At 36.6% G+C, this 24,120-nt stretch overlaps 1 protein-coding gene across 2 annotated transcripts in view; it reads left to right on the top strand.

Annotated features, from left to right (window-relative positions):
- The window catches only part of LOC107568633 (homeodomain-interacting protein kinase 2-like), a 113,917-nt gene that overhangs the window by 15,066 nt on the left and 74,731 nt on the right, over nt 1-24,120 (top strand). For both annotated transcript variants that reach the window (XM_016254606.1, XM_016254604.1), the window contains exon 2: nt 15,244-16,384. In XM_016254606.1, coding sequence (XP_016110092.1) covers nt 15,244-16,384 — 1,141 coding nt within the window. The remainder of the gene's footprint in view (nt 1-15,243; nt 16,385-24,120) is intronic.

Here is a 24,120-nt window from a genome sequence, read left to right as displayed (position 1 = left end):
GCTAAAGTAAGGAAACTTTGCTTCCTTTGATCCTGCTAACAAACGTTGGTTTTCATGAGACTCACCGGCGCATGCGCAACGCTGACCTCATACGTCATGATCCCGGAACTGCTTCTGTGTACAACGGTTGGCGCAAGCTATATTAAAGTGATTATTACATTTTGAATATGGATATTTTTCTTACAAAAACGCATCGATTGGCTACAGAAGGCCTTTGATCACCACCCCCCAGAGCCGTGTGAGACACTTTTTTTTATGGATGGGCGATTTTTATTTAATTTCTTTTGGACTGAAGCAATGCAACACCCGCTGAGTGGCATTAAACAGCTTGAAAGATCAAAGACAATTTTTAATATAACTCCGACTGGATTCGTCTGAAAGAAGAAAGTCATATACACCTAGGATGCCTCTGGGGTGAGTAAAACACAGCCTAATTTTCATTTTTGGGTGAACTAACCCTTTAATGTATGTTATTATTTGTTAAAATTGTTTAATTATAATACAGATGTATTGACGTAATCATATAACTCAGTAATTTTGTTAGATGTACTGTAGAAGATGTGCTTTGGGCCACTGGTGTGTGACGTAGGCTATGGATTTCACTGTATATGCTCTCTCTGAGCTGACCTATCGTTCAACACAAACTCCAGAGAACGGCAGCGAGCGAAAGGGAGGCTGATGATATATGCTGTATCCGCCATCCTCTCCTCTGCTGGGGTGCGTCTTGCAGGGCCATTTTCTTGGAGGTTAATAATTGAAAGGGTGCTGGTGGGTTGTTGGTAGGGTGTAGTTGTGCGTAGGCTGTAACCTTCGTGTGTGAGAGACCTCCCCTCTTTCACATGGGGGCCTTCCCTCCCCTCTTCAGGGCAGCTCGACGCTCCCGGAGCCCAGAAAATCTCGGTCTCCTTCCTCGCTCCGTCTCCAAGAAAGGCCAAATGCCGACCTTTTGCTATGAAAGCATGGCCTTTGCCATTTCTGGGATTGTTGTTTTTACCGTGCAAACTTTATGACTGTGAACACGACATAGCAAGAGCATGAGGGAGAACAGGTTGAGATGGATGGAAGCTGATACAACTGGGTGGATACTGAGTGTCAACACTGGGACTCGTTCCCTCGTGGGCTCTGGATCCTGTTTATTTTAGGCTGGACACCCTCTTTCATGTGTCTTGAAAGTCCGTGTTGCCTTTGGTGTCACGGGCTGGCTGACTGATTAGAGGCTTCTCTCTTTGAGGAGTACAACAGCAGAATGTCTCAATCTGTGAATCCCTTTGGGACGGTGCTGCAGGGACGTTGTAACCTCGAACTCGGCTCGGAGACAAGACAAGTCCTGTCAATAATATATACGTCCCCTTTCTACTTTCAGTAGGAATGTGAGTCACATGTTGTGGTGTGTGTATATAACAGAGTTCCTGTCATGTTAAGGGGCCAGAGCACCCTTTATTTCAATTCAGCCTTGAAAAAAAAAAAAAAAAAAAGACAAGCCAAGAATGAGCTAAATAAGATCTTGTTTTATATATATAAATATATATATATATATATAAGTTTTAATTGGATGAAAAACATGACTTTTGAACATTTTTTTAAACCGAGTTAGCTGTTTTTGCAAATAAACTCTTCATATATATATATATATATATATATATATATATTAAGATATGTTAATTAATAATTCATAAATGATGTTTTTGCCCGATATATTGGTACCATATCAGTTATCAGCTGGTATTAGAAATATTAAAATGTATTGTAAATATTTTGTTAAATAGTGCATGCTCATTTCCCTTATTTATACATTTAGATTATCTTGTTCATCCTGTAACACTCAATGTTATTTTAATATTATTTATATATTAATATTATATACTATAGTATTTACAAAATCAATGTTAATAGTTTTAGTTAGCAATAACAACACTGTTATCAGCTTATTAGTATTTTATTACATGAAAAACAATCAGCATGAACATTCTGTTAAACATCTGCTCCTTTTGTGTGCTGCACAAGGAATAAAAGTCACATGTTTGGAATGACATGAGAGTGATTAAATGACAGAATGTTCATTTTGGGCTGAACTGTCCCTTTAAGGTGCGTGTTTGTCTGAGGGGCAGTTTGGCGCTGTGGCCTGAAATGTCTCATGTGGCTGACATTGCTAAGGCCATGTGCCTGAACTCTGTTGCATTTGAGAGGGGAGGATACCTACGTACGCACACACACGCACACAATAGTCTCATGCTGAAGAGAAAGCAGGGAACGGGTGGGTTGAATGCTTATCGCAATCAGACACATGGACAGTGTGTGTGTGTGTGTGTGTGTGTGTATATGTTTGTCAGACCTTCACTGGTGTCAGTGCTGCTCCTCTTCTACAGCCCTGCTCTCCTCCAGCCAGCCAGCTCTCAAAAACAAACATGTTTTGGAAACAGCTCGCCATTGGCTGCCAGGAAGGCTGATCGGGTCTGACTGGTTCCTTAGCACTTCAGTATGATCTGATCCTGAGAGACGCCCGTGCTCAGATATATTTTAATGTGTGTTTGTTAATGTGTCTGAGGATCTCAGAAGGTTACGTCTCCATGTGTTTGCCCAAGCATGAAACAAATGACAGAGCCGTCATAGATATACCTATTAGCGTAATGGATTCCACAGCACTAGTACGGGGCCTCCCATATAATGTACGCAAAGAGCCACACAAGGAAGATATGACACAAACATTACTGTGTGTTCTGTCTTGGGTGTTTGTGTAATTTTGTATTCTTTATACAGTATATTTTCTCCAATGAAATGTGGGTTTTCTAGTCAACTGATTGGTCTTAAGGAACATAACATTTACATTTTAAAAGCTTTCCATCCATCCATTCTTCAAACCACTTAGTTAGTGACTGGTTTTAATCGACTAAGGATTTGATATTTTAGGGGTTTTCTCATTTTAAGTTCTTAGTTTTTAGGCAGAGCATGTTGTTGTCTGGATTTGACTCTTTAGGATTTGAGTCACATGACAGTAATATCCTAAACATCCTGGTTCTTTAAACAGATCTAGAATCTAGAAGCTTTCTTCTCCAGGTCATGACCCTTATCAATGGTGATTCCTCATGGGTGACTACTTAATAGATTTACACTTTGTAAAAAAAACAAAAATAATAATGCCATTTCACAATCATTGAATTTTTGGTGCAGCAATGAATTTTACTGATTTGAATACTTTTTAAAACGATTGATTAATAAAGCAGAGAAGTTGAGGAAAAGCCCAGAAGTTATTAAGAGACACAATAAATAAAATAATTTTATTATGATTTATCTATTATGATATCTCAACTGGAATGACTGCTTTAAAAAATTTATAAATAAATACATTTGCAGGACCAAAAATAGTTCCCCTGAAGAATCACCCATATGTATGTGTATTTATTCAGCTCTTTTGAAGGTAATTAAAGAACAACATGCAAAAGCCATTCTTTAGCTTTTATCATTTAATTTGTCTTCATATAAAGGTCATAAAGGGAATAAAAAATGATAGCCCATGCATAAACTCATTTATCATTTTATAGCCAAAACCAATTAATTGGCCTAGCCCGACTCTGATGGAGTCACGGATGACATTATTTTTAAACTTATTGTTGTGCACTCTCTGTGTGTGTGTACGTGTTCCTGTTTTGTTCTTTTGTTCTGTCCAAGCCTGTAATTCCATTCTTGCCTCCCCAGAAAATGTCAGCCCATTCAGTAATCAGATTACTCATAGTTTATGGCTTTTGCCGAGGTATTAATATGTTGTATATGTTGTTCACTTATCACTACCGTCAGTGGCTGGCAGGACTCCAGGCTTTGTTTATGGAGCTCTCAGCACCGCTGGTCTACAGAACATCATTTGTGACTCAAAGTCAACATGAAACTGTGTTCACAAACCATTTAACTCCTGTAATGTGATGTATGATGAATGAAAAAAGATGTAGAATAGGACTTGACGTTATTCATCAGGAATTGATTGGATTGTGTGTCTGTAATGTGATTTGAATGATGGGGTTTAAAACATAACTTGGTACCTTTGTAAAAAGGCTTCATGTCAGTTGAAAAGGAAAGATGAAAAATACCACACGGTATCAACCCCCCACCCCCCATGCACCTGTGAATAGTTAATATTAAGACCAGGAATGTAAATAATTTTGATTTCATGTTGACTTAAAGGGATAGTTCACCCAGAAAATATATATTTTTTCATAATTTGCTCTCATGTTGTTCAGAACCTGTACAGTGTTTCCCACAGACTTACAGTACACTCTATGTGTGGCAGCACTTCCCCTGGGGGAAATATATATGTATATAATGTAAATATAAAACGGCAGTAAGTGCAAATTCACTCTCTGCCAGCAGGAGGCGCTTCAAGAGCGGCAGAAACAGCGGTTTCCCCGGTAACGGCTGTAATCAAAGCAGCGCTGGGCACATGAACGCTACTTTATCAGGCATAATAGGAAAGATTAAATGAAAATTACATCAAAACTTTTCTGAAGACAATCGCTTCCCTTCAAAAAAGATGCTGTATGAATTTATTTCTTCTTTCTTTCTTTCTTTCTTTCTTTCTTTCTTTCTTTCTTCTGTTGAACACAAAAGAAGATATTCTCAAGAATGTTGGTTGCCAAACAGTTGCCGGTAGTCATTTACTTCTATGGAAGTCAGTGGCTACCAACAAATGTTTGGTTACCGACATTCTTCAAAAACCTTCTTTTGTGTTCAACAGAAAGAAAGTAACACATACAGGTTTGGAACAACATGAGGGAGAGTAAATGAAGATTTTTAATTTTTGGGTGAACTATCCCTTTAAAGGGATCATATTCTACACTTTTGTACAATTATTCATTAATTTTCCCCCCTTATCATGTTAGTCTTTTTTTGTATCAAAAACAGTCATACACTGAAAAAATAATTGGTGTAGAAACCATTTTCACATAGAAATGATTAATAAATTTGACAAACAATTACAAAGAAATTAAAGTAACGCATTGAATCAAACATTACATTTCAAAGTAGAAAAACTGATAGTATAATTTTTGTGAAACTTACTTTTATTTACAGTACAGCTTCGAAAAATCATTTTTTGTGTGTGTAATTTAGTTTTACGTGACTATTTTCCTTCTCTATGAGCATTAAGATTAAACAGGCTCTTTTTCTACTGTACCTTTAAGACTTCTCTATGTAAATAACCTCCATTATGATTGTCTAACGTCAATGTACCAACATAGTTCAATAAGACTAAATACTGAATTGGCGTTGTTAAGTAAACATGGATTAACATGATACTTGAATATGACTCTGAATGAATTGTTTTGAGTATTTAGTCAGAGTGGACAGGAGAATGTATTTTGTTGTTATGTAATCCTGTTTTCCATGATATGTTCCCTTAGTTCTTCCCATCATTCCATACAAGTTTGCGCCGTAGGGTTATAAAGGTCGACCACACACACACACACACACACACACACACTTTCTCCCCGGACTGTGATGTATTTGCAGGAAGAACCAGTCATAATGTATCCTGAAGAGCTGGCCTGTGAGGACTTTAGCTTATTAGTCGTGTCTGTTTATCTCTGGTATTCTCCAGAACCGTCATTTGTGTAAAGATTATACTTGACGGAAAACACAAACTGAACCAGCGAATGACAGATGTTCAGAATTCCAGAAAATCCCACAGTGTTGAAATAACACAAAAGAGCAAATGCTTTCATGAACCGCTGCTTTCTCTTTAAGGAGCACACAATGCTATATTCACTTTGATAACACTTGAATTCAAAATGAGCTCCTTTTGTTAATTTTGAGGCCGCTTTTAACTTGTTTTGTGGTTAAGAACAGTTGTTTTGTCAGGGTAGAGAATCTCTTTAGTCACTGGGGCGCCACATTTATCCGTGCTTTGAGCGCCACAACTGCAGGATGTTCTCTGCGTGTGCGTGTGTGTGTGTGTGTGTGTTGTCTGCTCTCAGTGTGTGAATCTTGTTTCATCTGTGCCTGGCTTGGCTTTGTGGTTAGACTCTGGCATGTTGCTCAGGTCTTGTTCTTTTGAAGTGCCAACAGTGCAGCAAAAACCTGCAAAACATACTTTCGCAAGAACCCCGGCACACATACACACCACGACAGATGACGAAATAACTCCTGGTTTGTTATTGTACCTCAGAGATTCCAATCAAGAGTGTCAAATAAAATAAACCAAACCTTTAACCCTCTGGGGTCTGAGGGTGTTTTGGGCCCTGGAGAAGTTTTGACATGTCCTGACATTTGTGCTTTTTTTCAGTTGCTAATAAACATTTTAATGACTAAGTTTAGTAGCACCATAATCAGCACAAACTGGGCTACAATAATATGTGAGCAGCATGTATGTATGTGATTGTGTTTTTGAGAAAACAACGTTTATGCGTGCTTAGTGAAAAACTAAAATTTTAAAGTCACTGAAATAAGGCCATAAAACACATACAGAACATTTGTTCACAGGACTATTGAGAACAGATCTTGAAGTCTAGAATTTTTTCATCAGAATGATGTGAAAATCATCTTGTTTACTCACTCACAGAAAACAATATATTGATTTAAATTTTCTAAGACACTTTTTGTGTAGAAAAGGAATATGCGAGGGGGCGTGAATGGTCATGTATAATGAGTGATTCACACCTGAGAAGACAAAGGCCTGCATAATGAGCTGCATAATGAGCTGTCAGGTGAGTGACTGAGAGGGAATTGCTACAAGAAATAATGAGGAAAAAGAAATGTATCTATTTTTTTGTTTGTAGTTTATTTAGAATATATATAACTATCACATCATTTTGGGAGTGTGTGCATCACATGGTCTTAGCTGTGGTCCAGGCTCTTGTGCGGGGCAGAAATCTCAGAGCCTGTGGAACATGTCAACGTCAGTCTCTGGTTTCCATGACCAAGTGGGCTGCTTATTTGCTTTGGCTCTCTTTGCAACAGGTTCTTTTGCACTGTTATTCTCACATCTGAAATAAAAAAGCAAGCATGCTGTTTACACAAACTACATTATTAACATTAACATAATTAAAGCATTATACATTTTTCTTGTCACTGTTTTATTAGTGGGGCTGGCGAATGCTAGTGGGAGGCTGCAGGAGTGTATCGATGTTGTGTTACTGTAATAGTCTGATAATAGGGCTGTGCAAGTTGCTTCTTATCGGGTGTTTGTCCTTAAACAGCCGTCGTCTACGTTTTAATGCTCTCGAAGTGGAGTCAGATTTAGTCAGCTGGTGCTGAAGCATTAAAGTGGCTACTGTGAGCTCCCTTCTACACTTCAAAAAGGGCATTATTTTAAGCCTGTTCTGTTGCTAATAATATTGCGGGGGAGTCCTTATTATTATGGTAGTAGTAATATTATTTTTTAGTATTGATTATTTTATTATTTTATTTTTATTGTATTTATTATACATTACTGATTTTTTTTTTTATATATATATATAAATATTAATTTTAGTTTACATTTTTATGTTTTTATTACTTTTAATAATTTTTATATGTATTACTATTCTTAGTAGCAGTAGTATTTGACTATTTATTATATATTATAATTTTATTTATTTATTTTACTTTTTGATATGTATTATTATTAGTATTAATAGTAGTAGTACTATTTAAATTGGTTATTGGTTATTTATTTATTATTTATTTATAATATTACAAACTGTTATGTGTCACTGACTGGAAGTAGTATAAGTTTATTGTTGATTTTTGTTATTTTTCTACTTACTGTTGAAACTGACTATTTATTTGTATTATTATTGGAAATAGTAGTATTAATGTAGCATTGCTTTTTATTTATTATTCTGTTTATATCTTTTTTTATGATATTTTTACTAAAGGTTATGTTTTACTGATGTTGTTAGTAGTAGTATTTTATTTGATTTAATATTTATTATTAAAATGTATTATTTATATTTATTTATAATTTTATTGATTATATTTTTCTAGCTGTTATATTTTGTTTTACTTAGTATTTTAATTTATTATTTTATCATTTTCATTAGATTTTTTTTTATTAAAATCTAAATATTAAACTTGTTGCTTTGAGAGAACTATGCAAAGAAATAATGAAGGTTCATTTCAGGTTTCTCTGAAGACACTTGGTAAACGCAGTTATCTTGCGCACTCACATGATGCTCTTTCCATTTGTCATCTATAGCCCCTTCTAAACATATGGCTTCCTCTATTCTCACACACAGCCTTGATAAGCAGTCACTAACAGGCTGGTTGGAGAGGTCACAAAGCCTGTGTGTGACAGTGTGTGATGTTTGTTTGTCTTCATCAGAACACATGTCAATGGCTTTAGCTGCTGTCTGCCCTGCTCAACTAACACCTCACTGAATATCACACAAACACCCCACTAATGGGTCACATTAGGGTGAACTTTGCACGTGTGCGTCCATGTTTCCGCTTCATTCTGTGCCATCCATATCCATTTCACCCAGAAGGGGCGTTTTATTGCTCAGAGCAGGTTACTCTTTCAGAGCTCAAGATTCCTGCTGGAGGTTTCAGATGTTTCTCCTGAATTTTTTTAGAAAACCTACAGTAAGAGTATAGAGTAGCACTATAAAATTAAGATTTTACTTAGAAATATATGAAATTATGGAAATTTCAGATTTTTGATTGAAATTGTTGGTATCTTGGAAAATATGTGCACAGTTTGAGATGTTGAGATCTGTATGGAAGCTTGTTGTGTCTGCCATGGGATAAAATCTAAATGCAATTGTGAGTTCCTCTCAGAATTCTGACTTTTTATCTCACAATTCCAAGTTTATATCTCACAATTCTGACTTTTTTTCTCAAAACTGTGAGAAATATAAGTCAGAATTCTGAGTTACATTTACATTTCTGAGTTAAAAAAAAAAAGTAAAAATTGTCAGATAAAAAGTTGCAATTGCCTTTTTTATTTTCATTCTGTGGCAGAATTGCACACTTCTGGGAAAAAAGTTGGATTTGAGAGATAAAATCTCTGGAATGCGAGAAAGTCTAAATGTTTTGCAATTCAAACTTTTTTCTCAAAATTTAAAAGAATTTAATTTTTTTTTTTTAGAATTGTGATATTTAAACTAATGTAAGATTTGCGGGATGGAAACTTAGAATTGTGAGAAAGAAAGAATACTGAGACTATATCTCACAATGCAGGCTTTTCCCCCTCAGAATTGTGATATTTAAACTCAGAATTGCAAGATGTAAAATTGGAATTGTGATACTCAAAATATTTTGGTATTCAGACACTTTTCTCGGAATTGTGACAATGTTAGAATTGCGATATTTAAACTAAGATTTGCAATATGTAAACTTATAATTGTGAGAAATAAAGAATACTGAGACTATATCTCGCAATTCAGACTTTTTTCCTCAGAATTGTGAGGGAAAAAAGGCAGAATTGCGAGATTTAAACTCAGAATGGCATGTAATCTCAGAATGTAAAATCAGAATTGTGAGAGTCAAAATCCTGAGTTTACAACTTGTAATTCTAACTAAAAAATGAGTAGCAATGACCTTTTTTTGTTTTGTTTCGTGGTGGAAACAGGCTTCCATAGATCTCTTCTGAAAATCTACGGGAGACCCATTTCACAAAAATCTCAGATGCATAAGACATAGCAAATAGTCAGTTTACACTCAGTTTAGTCTCAATGCTATCTTTTAGAGATCAGAATTGTGATTTTGTTTCCAAATGGGGCAGGTTTGTGCCAGGTGTAAGCGAGCAGCTTGCGTTCGCATGCACATATGCATGTGATTCACGAACTCCGTAATAGCACTCATCTAGTCAAACATTAGCGCTAAGTGGTAGTGCTTTATGTTGTGCTCGTGTGCATCTAGCTGTTACATTCCATAAATAGGTTTGGATGTGATCGCTAAATGAGGACTGGGTGGTCAATATCCTGCAGCATCTGCTGTTTGTGTGAGCGTCTCTCTCTCTCGCTGGAGGTCTCGTGGTTTGAGGAGATGAGCAAAACCAGTGAGCTCCACATGCAAACCAGCGAACACATCCAGGCCGAGAAATAAACAGCCTAAGAAATGCTCCTGTGAGCCGCGTGTCGCGTTTCCTGCTGGCACTCTTCCTATCTTCACACACTGCACGAAATGTGTGCTCCCAGCCTCTCAGAGGTCTCTGAAGTGCACTGGCCCTGCTCTGCTCTGGAGGTGAGAGATACACCGTGTCATGAATAGAGACAATAGCCAGAGGTTTCCTGCTCTCACTTTCCATGGAGCTACTGGGTTTCATTAGACGAGACTGAGAGAGAGAAGGGAGTGGATGCTAGTTAGATTTGGGAGTAAATAGATATTTGTATTTATTCATTTTATTTTAGTATGATACCGATATAATTTAAAATCAATATTTTATTCATATTTATTTATTTTTAAATCAACAAATAATTACTTAAATGTATTCATATTCAAATTATTGGTTAATTATACTTATTAATTTCATGTTCAAATTAATACTGAAATTAATACATTAATGGTTAATACTTCTTAATTTAAATTAATAATGTAAATTAATAATAATTTGAAAAATCCTTATTTACTAATATCCAAATATTTTATATTTTAAAAATATTTTAAAATTAGAGAAATTGTTAAAAAGTAGAATATTAGTGATAGATGGAATTATGATTTTTGCAGGGTGTATTACTTTAGTATTACCTATATATAATAGTATTTATTCATATTTTGAATGAGCTTTTTTGTTTTATTTTCAGTTTTAGTCATTTTTTTATGTGCTTTTCATTTTTATTACTTTGTGTGTGTATATCTATTTTTATACATGCATGCATATTATTATTATTATTATATTTAGCACTTTTAATACTTCAACTTTTATTTGTTTATTTCAAAGTTTAATTTTCTAAGTTTTTTAAGCGTATGTGTTTAGCATATTATTTATATATTATTTCAGCTTTATTTTATTTTTAAGTTGTAAACACGACCATGAAAAGAACAAAATTAATGAAAAAATACAGAATAGATAACTTGGGGTATGACTTTTCTCTTGGGCAAGTAAGCAATCACCTAGCAACCACCCATAACACCCTAGCAACCGCATAGCAAACATGCTAAAACCACTCAGAACACCATGTGCTTCTGAACTCGTTTGTCTTTATGTTTTGTCTGATTATTTATCTTAATTTATGTACATTGTTTTTCACAAGTTTCTGCTAATGTGAATATAAGTGTACAATTAATTATACCAGAAAAGTACACACACACACACACAGACAAACAATGTCTGAAGATAGGAGATGAAAGGAGAGCAAAAGAAGAAGTGATGTGCAGGGGGAGGTCAGCAGAGAGACTGTTTGATTGCAAGTTTGAACTCTCTTTAAATTGAATTACCACAGAGTGAGTTTGGTTAACAACACGTCTCTGTTCACAACCGCTTTGTGCAAAATTCAGAACTGAAGAATTGGCTCCCTTTCAATTATTGTATATAAATATATAAACTAAATGCAAACAAATGTTTTTATATCTGTCTGTCATTTGATCTATCTATCGTTCTATCTATCATTCTATCTATCTGTCTGTCATTCTATCGTTTGTTCATTCTGTCATTCTATCTATCGTTATTCATTCTATCTATTATTATAGCTATTCTATTGTTCTGTCGTTCCATCTGCCATTCTATCTATCTTTCTATCACTCAATCTATGGTTCTATAATGCTATCTATCATTCCATCTATCATTCTATCTCTTTCATTCGTACTAGTTATGTACCGTTTTATCATTTCATCTATCTGTCTATCTGTTTATCTGTCTGTCTGTCTGTCTGTATGTCTGTCTTAATCATGATATCATAATAGCGATTTACCGTTCTTTTGTTCCATCTATCATTTTATTCTTTTGCTCTATTCAAACTACTGGTTACTTTGAAACTACTTTCAAAGAAGGCTTTGTAAAGGCAACATTCAAGGTCTATCTTGACAAACTTAGCTTTTATAGTCAGATGAATGTCTATGAATTTCCGTTCATTTTAAATTAACGTCTTTACATTGAAATTGCAATTTTGCTGTTACTGTTTGCAACCTTAATTCAAAAGCAGAAACTGATTGTGAACTTAAAAGCCATTCTCACTTCACTTCTGAATGGCACACAGCCCTAACTCAAAGTCAAGTTAGGACATAGACGTCCAGTTTGGTTCCTGTCATGTGACGTGTTCAGAGCATAACATGGTGAGACATAGACTTTAAGGTACTCGATAAGACCGGATTGCATTAAAATGCCAAAAACAAACATAATGGAGCCATGATGAGTTACATAGAAGAGTTGTTGCACAGTGGTAATCTGAACGTGTCAGCTGCCCGCGAGACTAGATTACCACTCATGTCTGACGCAAAGAATTCCAGGGATGTTTCATCTGATCAGCCGTTGCCGCGGGAGATTTATTACTTTCCAGACTCCATCCCCACCTCCGCCAAACACACATACTCACATATACAGAGCCACTGACCACGTACAAATTATTTTTAGCGTAAAGACCTGGCAAAGAAAATCGTAATCCAAGGAGTGACATCTGGCCTAGTAGCTTATGGGATTAACATGGGCCCTTGCTCCTAATAGCAATAGCGGATGTTCCTCATTACTTGCTCCATCAACAAATTGCCAGAAAGGTCCTATTTATTTTCAGTTAATATACTGTATATCATTTTTTATATGGGTTCTGTGGTGAATAGATTATATATTTGGTATATTCAATATATTTGATATATTAAATGCAAAGATTATTGAAGCTGCAGTGCAAGTTGGTTTGGTTAAAGCTATAGATGATGAATAGTGCATATGTAATATAGATTAGAGGGGATTTATGGTATCAAGGCTATTGGATATACAGTGTATATGCAGTATAGATTGTATGGTCAGCGTCTTTAGATGCTCAATCAACTTTTAAAGCCCAAGAATCCCTGGACTTTAGAGCTAAAGCCAGATAAATACTGAAATCATTTAGTGGTGTAGTCAAATGTAACAGGTGGAAGGAGAAAAGAGAGTTTGAAAGAGAGTGAAAGAAAATGGAGAAGCAGGAAGGTAATTTTGAAACTGTAACTATCAGGAGTCATAACAATGATGAATTGTTCATGTAAAGCTTCCTCTGTATGTTTCCTGTCTTGGGAATTTTGTTGCATCAAGGAATTCCTCAAACCAAATGAGATTCATTATCTGCTTGTAAGATGAGACCACAAAGGAAAAAAAGTAATTATTCAAATAGAGATTTATTTTGTATGGAAAGCATCGAAGGAGATCCATTGTATATTTAACATCCTCAGGCGGAGAGGGATAGAGATTATTCTAGAAGGCTCTGGTTGTGCTGTCAAGCTAGACGATTAGTGAGAAATGTTGCTCTCCCTCTTGTCATTCCAAACCTTTTTGCTGTTATTTTTTCCATGGAACATAGAAGTTTTTACAATGACAGTTTATAGTAAACACTGTGGTACCAAAAAGGTCAAAAAGCATCATAAAAGGAGTTAATATGAGTCTTCTGAAGCCATATGATATCTCTGTGTGGGGAACAGTTTTAAATTTAAAGAGACAGTTCACCCAAAACTGAAAATTCTGTCACTGTTTACTCACCCTTGTCCAAAACAACATGAGACACCATTGATATTTTTTCAAAAGATTCACTTCAAAATATCTTCAGAAATAGTTATACATGTTTGAAACAACATGAGTGAGTAAATGACACAACTTTAGTCGTAGCAACTGTCCCTTTAAGTGGTTATTTGCTGAAAATCTATACTTTATTATTGCTCACAAATCTACTTTTATGATACTTTTATTGTGCTTTTTTGTCACTTTTGGAGCTTGAAAGATATATTCACAATGAACTATATATAAAAAAGCTGCATGTCGATTCTTCTTAATTTTCTTTTTATTTTCCACTTAAAATACAGGTTTCAAAATGACATTTTTCAGTTGAACTAATTCCAAATATTATATAACATTTAATATAATAGTACATAAATCACCTCTCATTGCATCCACTCATAATTCTTCATGTCAATCACTCAGGACTGAGAGAGAATGTGAGAACACGTTGAAGGTTTTAAAACACTGCATGCATATTTTTGTGTCCTAGAGATCACAAAGGATCTTAGATAGGCAGATTGTCATAATTGAGATGTTCTGCCACAGGAATGCAATAAAAAGAATCATGCATTACAGAAGCAGTTTAGGTGTGAACTGATATGCATGTGTGGCGAGAAACGCTGAAGGAGCCTGGTGCGCTAATTCAGGGCACTTTGGAGATTCTGTAAATAGTGCATTACAGCATGCTCTGCATGTAATCCTCTCAGTACTGTAATCATTATTTTGGCACTACAAACAGTGCCGTTCGTGAGGGCTATTTCTGGGCCGTTGTTTGCTTGGAGAAATGTTGTCTGTGCTGAAGCACAGAGAGTTCCTGCTCAGTTCTGCTTATGTTGTTTTGTTTTGAGGATCTGATGTTGAGATGTTATTCAGATGTTTCAGGTTCAAGCATTTTTCTATTTCAAATGCCTCTGGAAAAGTGATGTGCATCTCCCTGAGGTAAACGTTGCAATGTGTTGCATCCATGGGCTACATTTTTTTCTTTTAGGAAATTGCAATCATTCCTTGAGACTCACGCAAATGGCCCTAGGTTTGACATGGACTCTGCCTTCGTGGTGGTCCTCACATAGCTCATTGTTTTTACAGAAATCCTTGGGGGCCAGTAAAGAATCAATATTTTCTGTTCATGCATTAATATTGCATTTTGGGCCAGTTCAATTCAGATTTGCACTGTGCGGACAGTAGGAAAGTGACTTTTCTATTTGAGGAGGTCCCAAAAGGAGGTTTCTGGAACTTCTGGAAACATTTTTCAACAAATTTGTCAAGGTTAGACTCCAAAAAAGAGATTTTGCTAGATTTGCAACAGGAGCAGTCAAGCCATGAACGTTATAATACACATATAATACACATATGCAAAATACATATATTTTTCTCACCACATGGATTCAGTTTATGTAGAAATATTCATAAATATATAGGGTGAAATCAGTCCAGGTGTTGCCCCGAAGCTGACTCCGTCAGCTTTAGTTTCAAGTCTGAACACTGCTGAGCAATCAAAGAGAAAGTGTGCAAGGTATTTGTACAGCGGCTATTTTATAAGTTAGCATCTGGACTCTGACTCTATTAAACTGGCCTGCCATGACCTGTAGGATTTTTATTTAAAGCGTATACTCGAGTTTCAGTCCAAGTTTCACATTCCCTCTCTCGCTCTTCCTCAGGTATGGCCTCGCAAGTGCAAGTCTTCTCCCCTCACACTCTCCAGTCAAGTGCCTTCTTTAGCGTGAAGAAACTGAAGGTGGAGCAAAGTTGCAACTGGGATATGACAGGGTACGGCACGCACAGCAAGGTCTACAGTCAGAACAGCAAGCAGAGTGTCTCAGTCGCCCCAGTGGGCATCAACGTCACCAGTCTTCAGGTCTCCAACTCTTCCCTGTCCTGCGAACAGGCCCTCCTCTTCCCGGTTGGCTCGGGGCACATCGTAGTGGCCTCGGCTAGCAGCACGTCTGGGGTGGCTGGTCAACTGTTAGGCAGCACCAGGAGTAGTGGAAGCGGCAGCGGAGGCCACAACCTGACGCGCCGCAGCACCGTCAGTCTGCTGGACACGTACCAGCGATGCGGGCTTAAGCGGAAAAGCGAGGAGCTGGACAACAACAACGGCAGTGGAAGCAGCGTGCACGTGGTCGAGGAGCAGCAACTGCCCGCACCCATGATCCAGAACAACACGCAGAGCGGGGCCACCGTCGCGACTGCGACCGCCTCCACCACAGCCACGTCCAAGAACAGCGGCGCCAACAGCGAGGGTGACTACCAGCTCTTGCAGCACGAGGTGCTTTGCTCCATGACCAACACCTATGAGGTGCTGGAGTTCCTGGGTCGAGGGACGTTCGGGCAGGTGGTGAAGTGCTGGAAACGCGGCACCAGCGAGATCGTGGCCATCAAGATCCTCAAGAACCACCCTTCGTATGCGCGGCAGGGCCAGATCGAGGTGAGCATACTGGCACGGCTGAGCACGGAGAGCGCGGACGACTACAACTTTGTTCGAGCATACGAGTGCTTCCAGCACAAGAACCACACGTGCCTGGTCTTCGAGATGTTGGAGCAGAACCTGTACGACTTCCTCAAGCAAAACAAGTTCAGCCCGTTGCCGCTCAAGTACATCCGACCCATCCTGCAGCAGGTGGCCACTGCCCTCATGAAGCTCAAGAGCCTCGGACTGATCCACGCTGACTTGAAACCTGAGAACATCATGCTTGTAGACCCAGCCCGCCAACCCTACAGGGTCAAGGTCATTGACTTCGGCTCTGCTAGTCACGTCTCCAAAGCGGTGTGCTCTACCTATCTGCAGTCCAGATACTATAGGTAAGGCACTAATGTTGTCATGCCCTTTGTTGGAATTTGCTCCTCTTGTTCACTGTTAGTTTTTCAAGATTCCTGTACTTCCATAGTACTACCTTCTCTTCTTGCAGGTGTGTAGCATAAATACATTTGTGGATTAATTGCTTCCGCCATCTTGAAATTGTTCTGTACTTTGACATAGATGACAAAAAAAGGACTGAATTGTTTTTTAATTAGTCTTTTTGACTTGTTTTTCAGTAAAGTGTACTTGAGAAGCAACAATACATAAGGTATTAAGACTTGTTTTGTATCCTGGATAAGAGAGGATTTTGTCTTGTTACACTTTTCACGAAAGAGTTCACCAAAAAAAATTAAAATTCTGTCATTAATTACTCACCCTCATGTCGTTCCAAACCCGTAAGACCTTCATTCATCTTCGGAACACAAATTAAGATATTTTTGATTTCTGCAACAACACTTACCATATTATCACAGAAGATATACTGTATATCGTACAAATTGAGATATTTTTGATGAAATCCGAGAGCTTTCTGTCCCTGCATGGACATCAGTGCAACTGATACGTTCAAGACCCAGAAAGGTAGTAAGGACATTGTTAAAATAGTCTATGTGACATCAGTGCTTCAACCTTAATTTTATGAAGCTATGAGAATACTATTTGTGCTGTCTATGCAGGGTCAGAATGCTCTCGGATTTCATCAAAAATATCTATACAGTATATCTTCTGTGATAATATGGTAAGTGTTGTTGTAATGATGTGCGATCTGACATTATCAAGTAGGCTATATCTCCAAATCACACACAGAGTGCACACACGTTGATTTATTAGTCTATTAAAACTCAAAATTCCAGGCATTCTAAATTGTAGACGGCAAAAATGCTTCTATATGCTTTTTGTATGTATATAATTTAATATCGTTAACTTGATCAATATCACACGAAGAGTACCGTTTTTGCAGATATCAGCATGAACATATTTAATAATCATTTTATACAAATTCAGTAAAGCAATAAGTGACTTACATTTTAGACATAATCTTGCTTGTTTTTGCTCAATTTTGCCAACAAAAATAGATCCAGACAAAGATCACAGCACTGTTTTGCATCTCTGAGCAAAGGACGTGTTTACTTATTGAATGAATCAGCTTTTTGAATGAATCAGTTGAATAAATGATTCAGTGATTCACTCATTAACACAGTCAAATTCTTTGTTTCTGAATGAATGAGTCGTTTGAATGAATCGGTTGAATCTCAATGACTCACTCATTACCAGTCACTTGCTGTCACCTACTGGCGGTTTTAATTTCACATTTCGACTTTTTTTTAGTTTTAAAATAATTTCAAATAACAGTATTCAACGTTTTATATTAAAAACAAAACATTATTTATGCATCTGTAACTGCAGGTTAAATGCATCCATGTCCCCTCTGAGATAAGCCTACATTAAACTGTGTAAATACATCTAAATGCTATTTCAGATGCAGATTCCAGAAATGTTTTCTTATGTTGGAATGAAAGACACTAAGTACCGGATGAAGTGCTACTTATTCTTACCCAAACATGCAAAATGGAAGAAAGAGTTAAAACTGAACACAATCTTGCTACTCAAGCTGTGTATGAACATTATATATACAGTATATAATTTATTTGCTTATTTTCCATTTTGCATTTGCTTGTACTTTTACTTTCAATACTTAAGTACGTTTAAGATTTTTTAAAAATTATTTTCGTACTTAAGTTCAATAAATATCACATACTTTAAGACTTTTACTCAAGTAATATTCTAAACAGTGACTTCAACTTCTCCCAAAGTCATTTTCTGGTAAGATATCTGTACTTTTACTTGAGTATGGCTTTCAGGTACTTTATACACCACTGAGTGTTACTTGTCAAGTAATAGTATCTTTTACTATTTTACGATTTTTTTTATATTTTTCCTTAGAAACAAGACAAATACTCATTAAGAATAGGATTTTTTGCAGTGTGTAGGATGTATTAACATCAACTGTGAAAATGATTTACTCTGGCTTTGTTAAATAAGTAAAGTTTAACTCACAGAACTAAATTTGTGGTGTCTGTATCTAGGGTTGCAAAGGGGTGGAAAATTTCCGGAAACTTTCCAAAAATCCCTGGAATATTCCAAAAAATCCTGGAAAGTTTCCAAAATTTCTGGAATGTTTCCCAAATTTACTGGAAATTTTCCACCTTTTTGCAACCCTATCTGTATCACTCAGAGTGTCCTGTCTTGCAATTTCCCACCATTTTTATATTTACCTTTTAAAATCTGATGGCTCCCATGGCCTTATGGGATACCAACCGAGTCTACTTGTAAAAATATGTATATATATATATATCCTATTCTTAGTGAGTATTTTTTGTCTAAATTATAGTTATGCTGCTGTTTGCAAACTCTGTAGAAAGGAAATGTGAACATATTCAGTTTTTTTTCTTAGTGTTGTGTATGTTAAAAATCCCCAGAACTTCCTCAACACGTGCGTTTAGATGGATTCATAAAATTCAATGGCTTTCTGAGAACCTGCTTCCTTATCTTATTTAATGTGATAAAACACATGTTGAGTTCTGCTTTGAAGATTAAAATAGTACGTTTACTGTGTTTTACAGCATGGTACAGCTTCATTGTGGCAGTACCTGGGAGATATTTGCAGCTGTTCCATACTTTCCTCCTAGTACAAAAAGCTATATATTGTGCTTATAAAAAACAGCCTACAGAAATGCAGCATCAAGTTGACTGTAAACAGGGGGTCAGTTTAATTTCAGTTCACTTCTCTCCTACCAACCCGAATCCAGCGCACTCATCGCTACTTACCATCTCCCAAGGGATGAAGATATGGGGTCACCGTCAGTTCCCCGGCAATACTTCCCTGTAATCCACACCAGAGTGCCAACATTAGAAACAGATGCCTCACTTGAAAGCTGCTTATTTTAATTTTTTTTCCAGTCAAGTCTTTCATTTACCTATAGCCGTGTTTGGGTTTCACAAGCCAGATTGGGCTGTTTTGTGTAGACTAAGACCTAGTTCACACAGAAGCTTGCTCTGTTGGGTTACCTCGGGTAGGCTGAGGGTGGGTTAGGTTAGGCTAGGTGTATGACCACACAGCCACCCCAAGAGAAATCAAACACAGGGGAATGAGTCAGTCCAAGTGCTGCAAGATGCGTTACGTTTAGGATGCCACCGGCATCATTACTAAATGAGGGTAGATAGGCTATCATTTGAGTTTTGCAAATGCTTTGAGGCTTGAGTTGCAACTGGCCACTTGGTCATGTTTGGGAAATTGCTGAAGTGAGTGGAAACTATCAACAAGTATGTCGGCTGCTTGGTTCTTTTATCCAAGTTGTGCTGATGTAATCAGTTTGTATGTAGGAAAAGATCAAAATAGACCGAAAACTGCATGCTTTTGGCTCAAGGTCACTGTAAGTGAGTATTTAATTCATGTTCTGTCCCAGTTTGGTGGAGAAGATTTGCAGCAGGATCTGCATAAACATTTTTGCAAACTCTTAATCGCGCACTGATCGTCTTTAGATCAACAGTGAAAGAAATACATATGCTTAAGGAAAAGCAAGTATATTTCAACAGCTCATGTGCAGTAATTGAGTGTGCGTCCGTTTTTTGTCACTGAATTAAGATTGAGGTGATGAGTTAAGTGCAAAGAGTGGTACAGGAGCTGCTATTACTCTGAGTTTTGTGTCCTTTTTCTTGTGGTAGTCCACATAGAAGAAGATCCCCTAATTTCCTCCCAGCTGGAACGAAGAGGGGGGAAAAGCTGACAATGAACAGAGTCACATCAGCCATCAGCCTTGTACATCTGGAGTGAGAGAGAGCAAGAGAGAGAGAGAGAGAGAATAAGACATAACAAGCACTATTACTACTGTGCATATTTAATGTTAGGGATTTGTTCAAATCCTTAAACCTATAATTTGGTGCATAACTCATGCTGCACTATTTTATTTGATACGCTTGATATGATATGATTTTTAAATGATTACAAACTGCAAAAAAATCCTAGTATTTATGCCTTATTTGTCTATTAAATTAAAAATAAAGAAATAAAAATATTCAAAATAAGATAAATGCACGTACTAAGACTTGTTTTAGAGAATCTTTTTGCAGTGACAGATGCTTTGCACTGGTTTGAAGTAAAAATCTGCCAGTGCAGTAAGACAAAATACAGTATTAATGCGGTCTGTGAAAATGAGTCTTAATATCTTCTGCAGTGATACGCTTGATATGATATGATTTTTAAATGATTACAAACTGCAAAAAAATCCTAGTATTTATGCCTTATTTGTCTATTAAATTAAAAATAAAGAAATAAAAATATTCAAAATAAGATAAATGCACGTACTAAGACTTGTTTTAGAGAATGTATTTCATCTTTTTGCAGTGACAGATGCTTTGCACTGGTTTGAAGTAAAAATCTGCCAGTGCAGTAAGACAAAATACAGTATTAATGCGGTCTGTGAAAACACCCAGTTTGGTGGAGAAGATTTGCAGCAGGATCTGCATAAACATTTTTGCAAACTCTTAATCGCGCACTGATCGTCTTTAGATCAACAGTGAAAGAAATACATATGCTTAAGGAAAAGCAAGTGTATTTCAACTGCTCATGTGCAGTAATTGAGTGTGCGTCAGTTTTTTGTCACTGAATTAAGATTGAGGTGATGAGTTAAGTGCAAAGAGTGGTACAGGAGCTGCTATTACTCTGAGTTTTGTGTCCTTTTTCTTGTGGTAGTCCACATAGAAGAAGATCCCCTAATTTCCTCCCAGCTGGAACGAAGAGGGGGGAAAAGCTGACAATGAACAGAGTCACATCAGCCATCAGCCTTGTACATCTGGAGTGAGAGAGAGCAAGAGAGAGAGAGAGAGAGAATAAGACATAACAAGCACTATTACTACTGTGCATATTTAATGTTAGGGATTTGTTCAAATCCTTAAACCTATAATTTGGTGCATAACTCATGCTGCACTATTTTATTTGATACGCTTGATATGATATGATTTTTAAATGATTACAAACTGCAAAAAAATCCTAGTATTTATGCCTTATTTGTCTATTAAATTAAAAATAAAGAAATAAAAATATTCAAAATAAGATAAATGCACGTACTAAGACTTGTTTTAGAGAATCTTTTTGCAGTGACAGATGCTTTGCACTGGTTTGAAGTAAAAATCTGCCAGTGCAGTAAGACAAAATACAGTATTAATGCGGTCTGTGAAAATGAGTCTTAATATCTTCTGCAGTGTTGCTTCTCAAGTACATTTATTTTATTTTGAGGGTAATTATATATTTTACTGGAATAGCAAGTTTAAAAAAGACTAATTAAAAACTCATTAAGAAGTCATTTTTTGCATAACAAGCAGAACAAACTTCAAATTTACATCTAGTTGTAACAATGTGCAACTGCATAGCAATGACCCAAACCACCCTAGAACCAGCATAGCAATGCCCTAACAGTTTAGCATCATAGTTGTGATTTTTGCATCGGAAAGCACTGTTTCAGAAAGCATAAAAATCTTGTTTTAGTGATGCATTTAGTTCATGGATTGCAGATCTGTTGTAGGTGATCTATAAATATTATTGCATCGATATGTTGCATTTCTGTACTGAAAGCAACAAGATACCTCAATCAGACATCAGCCTACTGTTACCAACTGGCTCTCTCACCTCATTTTTCAGTAACAGGAGGACACACACGCAGAAATGTAGCCAGCAGCGCCCCACCTGTAGAGGCCTCCCACAGAGTTCTGTAGCCCTGGGAGAGGATCACACTGTTCTTGGAACGCTCTGACTGTTTAATACAGGCTTCTGTTGAAATGAGGGGCTTCTGTCTCTCATAGGGGAAAATCTTATAATGGGAAAGGAAGAGAAAGATTGTGGTTTTCTGAAAGGATCATGAGCAGACACTTTTCTAAATGTCTGATGCTAGCGAATCTGCACTGTGACAAGAATGCAACGTCGAGCTCCTTTCACACATCATTGTATCATTGTGTGTGTACTGTCAAAAATACTCCCTGCTGGGTTAAAGGTGAAGTGTGTGTATGCATTTTTCTGCATGTAAATGCTCTCTTCTATTTCTGTTTATAATCTTCGACTAATACTATAGAATATAAATAAGCCATGTTAAGTTTTATTACATGTGTAAATACTGGCTTAGCGATGTCTGATTCATGAACAAGTTGTTCTTTAGAGCTGGATCTTTGTATTGGAGAGAATCAGCGAATCACTGAACCAAGAACCTTTTGAGTCGGATCTTTGTTTTGAACCGGTTAAACCATTTCCTAAAAATGGTCTGGACTGGTCTAGACTTATTTAACCAGGGAATTGATTTACTGATCTGAGAACTAATTATTAAAAAATTAAAAATATATTTAATAACTGTAATATTTTAAAACATATTTCTTATCAGATTTCCTAATATTTAAACAAATATGTTTTATATTTATATATTCAGTTTACGTTTTAATTTTAGTTTAAACTTTAGTAATTTAGTAATTTTATTAGTTTTTATTTTTATTTAACTTAAATATATTAAAATAATTTTCGGTTTTATTTTTTAGTAAATTAAGTACTTAAGCTTAATCTTATTTTAAGTTAGTTGCCAGGGCAATGTTTTTTTTTATTCTTTTTAATTTTATTAATATTTAATTTAATTTTATTTTCATATTTTTTTTTATTGCATTTTTCATATATTTCAATTACCAAGAACAATTTTAATAGTTTTAATAATGACACTAGTACTAAATAAAGCTGTTAATTTCAAAATAAATAATCGTTGAAAAAGAAATGCTTCTTTTTTATATACTTTTAACCCATGGTGGCGTGATCTGGGGGCAGTAACCTATTTGTCCCACCAATGGAAGATGGAGTGAGTGTTCGTGACCTTTTTAAAAGGTCATTATTTTTGCAATTGCATTTGGTGATGCAGAAATTACACACTTCACCTTTAATGCATAACAAGGCCACAAGCCTTTCTAGAGAGGGAAAGAACAGTAATCACTCCTGCGTCTCTCAATCTGTCTGGATTTATTACATCTGGACTGCTGATGAGAACGGCTGAATCAGAAGAGATTAAAACCAGCTTGTTCTACCATTAAACCTCATGAAAAACTTGAGATTGAGAATTAAGGCTAACCTTTGCATCAAGGCTACCAAACGTTTCTGTCGTATGCAGGGGCTTTCAGCAGAACTGTTATATAAAGACATGCTCGCTCATGCATCTTCCATTCTGTTCCCTGCAGCTATTTGTTTTGGCAGTGCTTTTAAATCTGAGGGACAATTACCCGCGACCTTCGATAGGACAGGATGCACAAAATGTTCCCTTTGCATATTTTTAACTAAAGCCCCCGTTGGCCTTCCCCTCCTCCCATCTTTGCTTCCTAAAAGGCTCCTCTTAAGATGCCATCAGCTGTAAAAGTGATTGTGGAAGGCAGGGAGGACTCTCAGCAGGAAATTTCCAAAGTCTCAGCAGCTTGCCTATGGCTTTGGTGTCATTCTCCTACTGCAAACGCCCCGTGAAAGCTTCCACAAGCGGATGTCAGCACTGGCAACGCAGCCCCTATCAGCTGTTCTTCATATCTTTTTTGCCGCTGCTCAACACAAACCCACAGTCTGTCGCTTTTGCTGGTATTTGATCCGTTGTAGTGTATTGGATTTAAGAGCTCGTATTATGTAGATGTAGTGACTTTTCATGTGATTTTATAGATTTTTCACGACAAGTAA

Source organism: Sinocyclocheilus grahami, unplaced genomic scaffold, assembly GCF_001515645.1.
Source record: "Sinocyclocheilus grahami isolate Dianchi unplaced genomic scaffold, SAMN03320097.WGS_v1.1 scaffold1265.1, whole genome shotgun sequence".
Taxonomy (NCBI): domain Eukaryota; kingdom Metazoa; phylum Chordata; class Actinopteri; order Cypriniformes; family Cyprinidae; genus Sinocyclocheilus; species Sinocyclocheilus grahami.
Note: the sequence above shows the minus strand (reverse complement) of the source record. Positions and strands in the feature narration are given on the sequence as shown.